Source organism: Ranitomeya variabilis, chromosome 5, assembly GCF_051348905.1.
Source record: "Ranitomeya variabilis isolate aRanVar5 chromosome 5, aRanVar5.hap1, whole genome shotgun sequence".
NCBI lineage: Eukaryota > Metazoa > Chordata > Amphibia > Anura > Dendrobatidae > Ranitomeya > Ranitomeya variabilis.
Window position 1 is genome coordinate 175,743,773 of NC_135236.1, and position 12,896 is coordinate 175,756,668.

The following is a 12,896-nucleotide window of genomic DNA, read 5'->3' on the forward strand; positions in this document are numbered from 1 at the left end:
AAAGCTTGCCCTTGGAAAATAGGTTTTATATTGAAGAGGATCTGACACTTGCTCAAAAATAAAGAGTTAAATGCCTTCTAAAAATTCCTGAGCTCTCCTGATTTTACTGATCTTTTCCTTTATCTCTGCATTACTCCATTGCAGAAGTAGTCACTTTTGATTCTTCTTGAAAAAATTATGAGAAATCTCTGCTTTGCAGTCCAACTGGGCATTTCTTCAGTTTTCTTTGGAGGCATACGCTTTCATCCCTCACGAACAAACTCTGCCAATCACAGCTCAGAAAGGTTGTCTACCAGCCCATGAGCTGGCAGATTTTAGAAAGCAGGGGTGAAGGCTCACACCCTTAGAGAAGGCCGAAAAGACTCCTGGTTGGACTGCAAGAAGGGTTTTCACAAAGAGCGCTCCAGAAGAAAAAATGTGAATATTTCTGTAATGGAACGACACAGAAAAAAACGAAGAGGATCAGAAAAATCAGGTGAACTCAAGGATTTTTACAAGGTATTTAACTCAAGTTTTGTTGAGCAAATGACAAGTCCTCTTTAATACAGTAGCCCAGTCTGTTCCGGAGTTTGTTCTCCTTTAACATATGTTTGCTCTTTTTCTACGTACTCCATTTTCCACCTGACTCTCAAAAATTATAGGTCAAAAAGCTACATATGAAATTGGTCTAAGCAAATAATGTAAATGTGAGCATACCTAGTTTTCCACCTCCCTTACACTACAGCAGATGTGAAGAAATATACTTAGTATATAGAGGTGTCAGAGTGTATAGAGGTGTAATATATTAATAAACATATATATGTTACAAAATCAGTTTTAATAAATCAATCTTTCTCAAAATGTGCCATCAAGCCTTTTTTTTTACTGTATAGGAAAGTATAGTTTGCTACCCTTACCGATAGAGAGCAACACAGTAAAAAAATTATGCCTCATAGTATACTTTTTTTTGGTAATTGAAATTATTTGCCAAAATGTGTTAATGTGTGCCTGTACACTGGTGTACATTACAGCACTCATGATATATACCTCTGCTGAAAGGAAACACAATAGGTGTGAACAAAACCTAAAACATAAAGTTCTAGCTTTACCTGTAAATCGGTCTTCTGCCCTTTTTGACCCACAGCAAATTGGCAGTCTTGGGGGGAAATAGAGTAGAAGCTGGGTCGGGGGTCTGGCGGAATTACCCAGGTTCCATTAGACGTGTGATACGGCAGCAGGAGGGGCTGCCCATCAGCATTCGCTGTCAACTCCAACACAGAATCTTTAATGTGACTGATGATCTCATGGTTCTCCTCCAGAAGTTGCTCAAGCTGCTCAATTCGATTCTGTAGGACGGAAATCTGACTCTGTGGTGAAAAAAAGTGATTGTTTTTATGTAAATACTGAATCGGTGGAAAATGTGTTTTTTTTATGTATTACATTAAAAAAAATGTCCCTATCTCCTGCCAGTCTATAAGTAATACCTTATTGAAGCTTATTTATCGCAATATTTGAAAAGCAAAGAGTACTGAAAACAGGGATGGCTCATCAATGTGCGATTGGTGACAATCCAACATTCGGCACCCCTACCAGACAGCAAAAGGAGTCGGCCAAAGCAGTTTCAGGAGCACAGCATTTCCTTCACTGCAGCACTGATCAGAGAGACATTCACCTCTACCAGTCACACAGGATGACTATACTAGGTGAGGCCATTGTGATGCAGTGACCCCTGTGGCAGCTAGGGGGCGCTGTGTCTGCTCCTTGGGATATGCATGGAGGCGTATCTGTAGTTATAATGGTGGTGAAACAGTGACTGGCAGAATTGTAAGTGGCCGATATGTGTCGCAGAGGGAGTCTGCGCGGTAAGTCTGAAGTAATGTTGTTGTTCTGGGACCTTTAGTCCTACAAGTAAATTGTGTTGTTTGTATAGTTTTGAAGGGAGACTTACTGGGCTAGTTATGAGAGAGGGGTTGGTCGAACTAGCCACACACACACTCCCACCTGTGGGAGTGGTTACAGCTTCATAATGTGACCAGGGTGTGGGTCACATGGTCTCTGAGTGTGGACCTGAATGGTCTATGCTCTAAGGTCCTAGAGAGCCTTATGTGTTGGGAGTGTCGTCTCCCTGTAGAGCACGTGGTGGGGCTTTGGACCTGGTGGCCTGGGGTGTTGGACATATGTCCTGAATAGCACCTGGACGGGTCACATGCCTGTGTTTTGGACGGTCCCCGGTAGGGACCGACATCCTGAATAGCGCACTGAGTAACCTGTTTTGGAAGTCCTGGGAGTAGGCTTCCTGAAGAGCACAACCTGTGTTGGATGTCCTGGGAGTAGGAGTCCTGAAGAGCACATGCCACTGTGTTGGAAGGTCCCAGGTGGGATGGACGTCCTGAATAGCGCACAGTGAGACTGTGGTCCTGGACGGTCTGTGCTGGAAGCTCCTGTGAGTGGAGTCTTCCTGGAGCACCTGAGAGACCGTGGACCTGGATGGTCTGTATTGGGGAAGCTACCGACCTTCGGTGGCTCTGGACTAACTGATGTGTGTCTGCCAGGCAAGTTGGTGAACCCCGTAAGGCAGCTTCCCTGAGAGAGAGGACTGACAGGAGGTCAGCGTGTGGAGCAGGAGCTCCAGAAAGGTAACACCCGGGAAGGGGGGCTATCATAACGGCAGAGACGTATCTACCAGTGGAACAGATTATTGGTGCTTGTTGTGTTCCATGGATAGTGATGAACTGTGCCGTCTCCCACGGTAACTGGATGAAGTGAGGTCCAGCGTGTTTAGAGATGGCGAACCAATGTCGTGTGCGCTATATGACATGGACATTGACACAGCGTACGGACACCCCCGGGAACTAGTCAAGGAGGGCTGGCGGGTGTAGTGTCTGAACTGTGAGTTAAAGCCGTATATGAAATATCTGAGTCAAAGCTGTAACTTAATGTCACCGGTTGGTGCCTGTTGTGTTCTATGGAGTTTACAAGGAACTGAGCATGACCCAGTTTATGTTGCTATAATAAACCACATGGACTGTATTTGTGTTAAAAAAAACGTGCCTGTGTGACTGAATCCCGTTGCTAAGCGAGTGTCCCCCCTACACATGCAGTAAGCACAATCTAACACCATCCTATCAACCATATATCCCAGAAAGCCACTTTAAATTGTCTGTAAGTTAAATTTCTGTATGAACAAGCAGAAATCCAGTGTAAACCACGGGAGAGGAACAGAGCAGCAGCCTGAGGCGCTGATGAGACTGCAGCTTGGCCCACCTTAGGCACCACTAGACAATACAGGTCAGCTGAAGGCACTAATATCCTAACTATGCTACGTTTTTATCCAGTAGTCTGTTCTTGTCAATTAGACTGACTGAGACACCGAGATGCCAGGTCAATGTGACCCTAAGCATTCATATTTCTGGCCTGATTCTCCGTTCTTATGTGGATGTGGTAGTTTTTAGTATATAGAGCTGGTCACATTCTAGGAGCCTGGTAGCCAATGTGGCTATATATGCTACCACTATAGAACGTTCACAGCCGTTTCCTATAAGGCATCATCTACTAAAGGGCCACACAATCAGCATCATGGGGACCCCCTTATCATTGCTTGCATGAGGACTTAGACCAATGGTCAAGATAAAATTTTGGCCATATTAGGGGTATAAAAACCTGCCTTTACTACACTGCAGAAAAAGCAAAAGCAGCCAAAGGTCAAATTACGGTACCTGCTGGAGTGATCTACATCGAAGGCTGTCATCTGCTTCTGGTCTATCACTGAATATTCATATTATAATAATATCTACAGTAATCCAGATTATTTTCTCATGTAGCTTACAGTGCCTACAAGTAGTATTCAACCCCCTGCAGATTTAGCAGGTTTACACATTTGGAATTAACTTGGCATTGTGACATTTGGACTGTAGATCAGCCTGGAAGTGTGAAATGCACTGCAGCAAAAAAGAATGCTATTTCTTTGTTTATTTTTTTTTTAAATTGGGAAAAGTTTTTTCAGAGGGTCATTTATTATTCAACCCCTCAACCCACCAGAATTCTGTTTGGTTCCCCTAAAGTATTAAGAAGTAGTTCAGGCACAAAGAACAATGAGCTTCACATGTTTGGATTAATTATCTCTTTTTCCAGCCTTTTCTGACTATTTAAGACCCTCCCCAAACTTGTGAACAGCACTCAAACATGGTCAACATGGGAAAGACAAAGGAGCATTCCAAGGCCATCAGAGACAAGATCGTGGAGGGTCACAAGGCTGGCAAGGGGTACAAAACCCTTTCCAATGAGTTGGGCCTACCTGTCTCCACTGTTGGGAGCATCATCCGGAAGTGGAAGGCTTATGGAACTACTGTTAGCCTTCCACGGCCTGGACAGCCTTTGAAAGTTTCCTCCCGTGCCGAGGCCAGGCTTGTCCGAAGAGTCAAGGCTAACCCAAGGACAACAAGGAAGGAGCTCCGGGAAGATCTCATGGCAGTGGGGACATTGGTTTCAGTCAATACCATAAGTAACGTACTCCACCGCAATGGTCTCCGTTCCAGACGAGCCCGTAAGGTACCTTTACTTTCAAAGCGTCATGTCAAGGCTCGTCTACAGTTTGCTCATGATCACTTGGAGGACTCTGAGACTGACTGGTTCAAGGTTCTCTGGTCTGATGAGACCAAGATCGAGATCTTTGGTGCCAACCACACACGTGACGTTTGGAGACTGGATGGCACTGCATACGACCCCAAGAATACCATCCCTACAGTCAAGCATGGTGGTGGCAGCATCATGCTGTGGGGCTGTTTCTCAGCCAAGGGGCCTGGCCATCTGGTCTGCATCCATGGGAAGATGGATAGCACGGCCTACCTGGAGATTTTGGCCAACAACCTCCGCTTCTCCATCAAGGATCTTAAGATGGGTCGTCATTTCATCTTCCAACAAGACAACGACCCAAAGCACACAGCCAAGAAAACCAAGGCCTGGTTCAAGAGGCAAAAAATCAAGGTGTTGCAGTGGCCTAGTCAGTCTCCTGACCTTAACCCAATTGAAAACTTGTGGAAGGAGCTCAAGATTAAAGTCCACATGAGACACCCAAAGAACCTAGATAACTTGGAGAAGATCTGCATGGAGGAGTGGGCCAAGATAACTGCAGAGACCTGTGCCGGCCTGATCAGGTCTTATAAAAGACGATTATTAGCTGTAATTGCAAACAAAGGTTATTCCACAAAATATTAAACCTAGGGGTTGAATAATAATTGACCCACACTTTTATGTTTAAAATGTATAAAAATTTAACTGAGCAACAAAACTTTTTGGTTTGTAAGGCCATGTTCACACGCTGCGGTTTTTGCTGCGGATCCGCAGCGGAATTGCAGCTGCGGATCCGCATCCTTTTTCCATGCAGGTTACAGTACAATGTAACCCAATGGAAAACAAAACCCGCTGTGCCGACGATCCTTTTTTCCCCGGGAAAATCCGCGCGGATTTTCTGCGGAAAAAAAGAAGTACCATGTCAATTCTTGCTGCGGATTCCGCTCCTGTTTTCAACATGCACCAATAGGAAAGTGCTGTTGAAAACCCGCAGAGGAATCCGCAGAAGAAACAGTCGGAAAATCAGCAGGGCAGTTTTGCACTGCGGATTTTCCAAAACAGGACCTGAAAAAAAAAAGGATCAAAAAAAGGATCGTGTGAACATAGCCTAAAGGTACCTTCACACGAAACGACATCGCTAGCGATCCGTGACATTGCAGCGTCCTCGCTAGCGATATCGTTTCATTTGACACGCAGCAGCGATCAGGATCCTGCTGTGATGTCGCTGGTCGCTGAATAAAGTCCAGAACTTTATTTGGTCGTCCGATCGCTGTGTATCGTTGTGTTTGAAAGCAAAAGCAACGATACCAGCGATGTTTTACACTGGTAACCAGGGTAAACATCGGGTTACCAAGCGCAGGGCCGCGCTTAGTAACCCGATGTTTACCCTGGTTACCAGCGTAAAAGTAAAAAAAACAAACAGTACATACTCACCTGCACGTCCCCCAGCGTCTGCTTCCTGACACTTACTGAGCGCCGGCCCTAAAGTGAAAGTGAAAGCACAGCGGTGACGTCACCGCTGTGCTGTTAGGGCCGGAGCTCAGTCAGTGTCAGGAAGCGGACGCTGGGGGACGCGCAGGTGAGCATGTACTGTTTGTTTTTTTTACTTTTACGCTGGTAACCAGGGTAAACATCGGGTTACTAAGCGCAGCCCTGCGCTTAGCAACCCGATGTTTACCCTGGTTACCCGGGGACCTCGGCATCGTTGGTCGCTGGAGAGCGGTCTGTGTGACAGCTCTCCAGCGACCAAACAGCGACGCTGCAGCGATCGGCATCGTTGTCGCTATCGCTGCAGCGTCGCTTCGTGTGAAGGTACCTTTAGATTTATGCATCTGTTAATAAATCCTGCTCTTGTTTGAAGTTTGAAGGCTCTAACTTATTTGCATCTTATTAAACCTGCTAAATCTGCAGGGGGTTGAATACTACTTTTAGGCACTGTATGTATGATTATCGCTAAAGAATTAGATTAGGGCTAGGCCTCAATATAATGCTACAACATAGCTCTGCTAATTAACAACTAATAAATGTGGTTACACTGCGACCCGTAGGGCAGCATACCTGCGAAATAATAGCTGGAAAAACAAACTATCGAGCTACAAAGCCATCTCATTCATTATCATTAGTCGTGATTTAAGGAGCGCGGTTTTGTAATCGTAAAGATAGATAGATATAGATCGATAATTAGATAGATAGATAGATAGATAGATGTAGATAGATCTATAGATATATAGCAGATAGATAGATGTAGATAGATCTATAGATAGATAATAGATAGATAGATAGATAGATAGATAGTTAGATAGATAGATAATAGATAGATAGATAGATAGATAGATAGATAGATAGATAGATAGATAGATAGATAGATAACATTAATTCATCTAAGATCTGTGAAATCAGGTGGTTTATGATATGATATGTTCTTCCTCCTCCAGCAAAGATCAAGTAAAAAGAGGTCGTGCAAAGGTGTATGGGAAAAAAGGCATTATGTAAGCACATTGCATACATCACAGCAGAATATGTGTCACTGCTCCATAAAAGTGAAATATGGAGATTAGACAGTAAGTAAAAACTGAAGGTCATAAATGTATCATGGTAAAGCCTGTCTGGAGAGTTACAGAGTTACTTAGTGCAGAAGAGACTTGTAATGAACTCAGGATTCAATGCCACATTGTAAATGTTTTCTAGGTATATACCACAGTGTATATACATGGGAGATATAGAATATACCACAGTGTATATACATGGGAGATATAGAATATACCATAGTGTATATACATGGGAGATATAGAATATACCATAGTGTATATACATGGGAGATATAGAATATACCATAGTGTATATACATGGGAGATATAGAATATACCATAGTGTATATACATGGGAGATATAGAATATACCATAGTGTATATACATGGGAGATATAGAATATACCATAGTGTATATACATGGGAGATATAGTACCATAGTGTATATACATGGGAGATATAGTACCATAGTGTATATACATGGGAGATATAGTACCATAGTGTATATACATGGGAGATATAGTACCATAGTGTATATACATGGGAGATATAGTACCATAGTGTATATACATGGGAGATATAGAATATACCATAGTGTATATACATGGGAGATATAGTACCATAGTGTATATACATGGGAGATATAGTACCATAGTGTATATACATGGGAGATATAGTACCATAGTGTATATACATGGGAGATATAGAATATACCATAGTGTATATACATGGGAGATATAGAATATACCATAGTGTATATACATGGGAGATATAGAATATACCATAGTGTATATACATGGGAGATATAGAATATACCATAGTGTATATACATGGGAGATATAGTATATACCATAGTGTATATACATGGGAGATATAGAATATACCATAGTGTATATACATGGGAGATATAGTACCACAGTGTATATACATGGGAGATATAGAATATACCACAGTGTATATACATGGGAGATATAGAATATACCATAGTGTATATACATGGGAGATATAGAATATACCATAGTGTATATACATGGGAGATATAGAATATACCATAGTGTATATACATGGGAGATATAGAATATACCATAGTGTATATACATGGGAGATATAGAATATACCATAGTGTATATACATGGGAGATATAGAATATACCATAGTGTATATACATGGGAGATATAGTACCATAGTGTATATACATGGGAGATATAGTACCATAGTGTATATACATGGGAGATATAGTACCATAGTGTATATACATGGGAGATATAGTACCATAGTGTATATACATGGGAGATATAGTACCATAGTGTATATACATGGGAGATATAGAATATACCATAGTGTATATACATGGGAGATATAGTACCATAGTGTATATACATGGGAGATATAGTACCATAGTGTATATACATGGGAGATATAGTACCATAGTGTATATACATGGGAGATATAGAATATACCATAGTGTATATACATGGGAGATATAGAATATACCATAGTGTATATACATGGGAGATATAGAATATACCATAGTGTATATACATGGGAGATATAGAATATACCATAGTGTATATACATGGGAGATATAGTATATACCATAGTGTATATACATGGGAGATATAGAATATACCATAGTGTATATACATGGGAGATATAGTACCACAGTGTATATACATGGGAGATATAGAATATACCACAGTGTATATACATGGGAGATATAGAATATACCATAGTGTATATACATGGGAGATATAGAATATACCATAGTGTATATACATGGGAGATATAGAATATACCATAGTGTATATACATGGGAGATATAGAATATACCATAGTGTATATACATGGGAGATATAGAATATACCATAGTGTATATACATGGGAGATATAGAATATACCATAGTGTATATACATGGGAGATATAGTACCATAGTGTATATACATGGGAGATATAGTACCATAGTGTATATACATGGGAGATATAGTACCATAGTGTATATACATGGGAGATATAGTACCATAGTGTATATACATGGGAGATATAGTACCATAGTGTATATACATGGGAGATATAGAATATACCATAGTGTATATACATGGGAGATATAGTACCATAGTGTATATACATGGGAGATATAGTACCATAGTGTATATACATGGGAGATATAGTACCATAGTGTATATACATGGGAGATATAGAATATACCATAGTGTATATACATGGGAGATATAGAATATACCATAGTGTATATACATGGGAGATATAGAATATACCATAGTGTATATACATGGGAGATATAGAATATACCATAGTGTATATACATGGGAGATATAGTATATACCATAGTGTATATACATGGGAGATATAGAATATACCATAGTGTATATACATGGGAGATATAGTACCACAGTGTATATACATGGGAGATATAGAATATACCACAGTGTATATACATGGGAGATATAGAATATACCATAGTGTATATACATGGGAGATATAGTACCACAGTGTATATACATGGGAGATATAGAATATACCACAGTGTATATACATGGGAGATATAGAATATACCATAGTGTATATACATGGGAGATATAGAATATACCATAGTGTATATACATGGGAGATATAGAATATACCATAGTGTATATACATGGGAGATATAGAATATACCATAGTGTATATACATGGGAGATATAGAATATACCATAGTGTATATACATGGGAGATATAGAATATACCATAGTGTATATACATGGGAGATATAGTACCATAGTGTATATACATGGGAGATATAGTACCATAGTGTATATACATGGGAGATATAGTACCATAGTGTATATACATGGGAGATATAGTACCATAGTGTATATACATGGGAGATATAGTACCATAGTGTATATACATGGGAGATATAGAATATACCATAGTGTATATACATGGGAGATATAGTACCATAGTGTATATACATGGGAGATATAGTACCATAGTGTATATACATGGGAGATATAGTACCATAGTGTATATACATGGGAGATATAGAATATACCATAGTGTATATACATGGGAGATATAGAATATACCATAGTGTATATACATGGGAGATATAGAATATACCATAGTGTATATACATGGGAGATATAGAATATACCATAGTGTATATACATGGGAGATATAGTATATACCATAGTGTATATACATGGGAGATATAGAATATACCATAGTGTATATACATGGGAGATATAGTACCACAGTGTATATACATGGGAGATATAGAATATACCACAGTGTATATACATGGGAGATATAGAATATACCATAGTGTATATACATGGGAGATATAGAATATACCATAGTGTATATACATGGGAGATATAGAATATACCATAGTGTATATACATGGGAGATATAGAATATACCATAGTGTATATACATGGGAGATATAGAATATACCATAGTGTATATACATGGGAGATATAGAATATACCATAGTGTATATACATGGGAGATATAGTACCATAGTGTATATACATGGGAGATATAGTACCATAGTGTATATACATGGGAGATATAGTACCATAGTGTATATACATGGGAGATATAGAATATACCATAGTGTATATACATGGGAGATATAGTACCATAGTGTATATACATGGGAGATATAGTACCATAGTGTATATACATGGGAGATATAGTACCATAGTGTATATACATGGGAGATATAGAATATACCATAGTGTATATACATGGGAGATATAGAATATACCATAGTGTATATACATGGGAGATATAGAATATACCATAGTGTATATACATGGGAGATATAGAATATACCATAGTGTATATACATGGGAGATATAGTATATACCATAGTGTATATACATGGGAGATATAGAATATACCATAGTGTATATACATGGGAGATATAGTACCACAGTGTATATACATGGGAGATATAGAATATACCACAGTGTATATACATGGGAGATATAGAATATACCATAGTGTATATACATGGGAGATATAGAATATACCATAGTGTATATACATGGGAGATATAGAATATACCATAGTGTATATACATGGGAGATATAGAATATACCATAGTGTATATACATGGGAGATATAGAATATACCATAGTGTATATACATGGGAGATATAGAATATACCATAGTGTATATACATGGGAGATATAGTACCATAGTGTATATACATGGGAGATATAGTACCATAGTGTATATACATGGGAGATATAGTACCATAGTGTATATACATGGGAGATATAGTACCATAGTGTATATACATGGGAGATATAGTACCATAGTGTATATACATGGGAGATATAGAATATACCATAGTGTATATACATGGGAGATATAGTACCATAGTGTATATACATGGGAGATATAGTACCATAGTGTATATACATGGGAGATATAGTACCATAGTGTATATACATGGGAGATATAGAATATACCATAGTGTATATACATGGGAGATATAGAATATACCATAGTGTATATACATGGGAGATATAGAATATACCATAGTGTATATACATGGGAGATATAGAATATACCATAGTGTATATACATGGGAGATATAGTATATACCATAGTGTATATACATGGGAGATATAGAATATACCATAGTGTATATACATGGGAGATATAGTACCACAGTGTATATACATGGGAGATATAGAATATACCACAGTGTATATACATGGGAGATATAGAATATACCATAGTGTATATACATGGGAGATATAGAATATACCATAGTGTATATACATGGGAGATATAGAATATACCATAGTGTATATACATGGGAGATATAGAATATACCATAGTGTATATACATGGGAGATATAGAATATACCATAGTGTATATACATGGGAGATATAGAATATACCATAGTGTATATACATGGGAGATATAGAATATACCATAGTGTATATACATGGGAGATATAGAATATACCATAGTGTATATACATGGGAGATATAGTACCATAGTGTATATACATGGGAGATATAGTACCATAGTGTATATACATGGGAGATATAGTACCATAGTGTATATACATGGGAGATATAGAATATACCATACTGTATATACATGGGAGATATAGTACCATAGTGTATATACATGGGAGATATAGTACCATAGTGTATATACATGGGAGATATAGTACCATAGTGTATATACATGGGAGATATAGAATATACCATAGTGTATATACATGGGAGATATAGAATATACCATAGTGTATATACATGGGAGATATAGAATATACCATAGTGTATATACATGGGAGATATAGAATATACCATAGTGTATATACATGGGAGATATAGTATATACCATAGTGTATATACATGGGAGATATAGAATATACCATAGTGTATATACATGGGAGATATAGTACCACAGTGTATATACATGGGAGATATAGAATATACCACAGTGTATATACATGGGAGATATAGAATATACCATAGTGTATATACATGGGAGATACAGAATATACCATAGTGTATATACATGGGAGATATAGAATATACCATAGTGTATATACATGGGAGATATAGAATATACCATAGTGTATATACATGGGAGATATAGAATATACCATAGTGTATATACATGGGAGATATAGAATATACCATAGTGTATATACATGGGAGATATAGTACCATAGTGTATATACATGGGAGATATAGTACCATAGTGTATATACATGGGAGATATAGTACCATAGTGTATATACATGGGAGATATAGTACCATAGTGTATATACATGGGAGATATA

At 38.5% G+C, this 12,896-nt stretch overlaps 1 protein-coding gene across 1 annotated transcript in view; it reads right to left on the minus strand.

Annotated features, from left to right (window-relative positions):
• The window catches only part of MAN2A2 (mannosidase alpha class 2A member 2), a 206,699-nt gene that overhangs the window by 135,941 nt on the left and 57,862 nt on the right, over nucleotides 1-12,896 (minus strand). Inside the window, exon 3 of the mRNA XM_077263559.1 lies at nucleotides 1,089-1,346. Within this exon, the coding sequence (XP_077119674.1) occupies nucleotides 1,089-1,346 (258 nt within the window). The remainder of the gene's footprint in view (nucleotides 1-1,088; nucleotides 1,347-12,896) is intronic.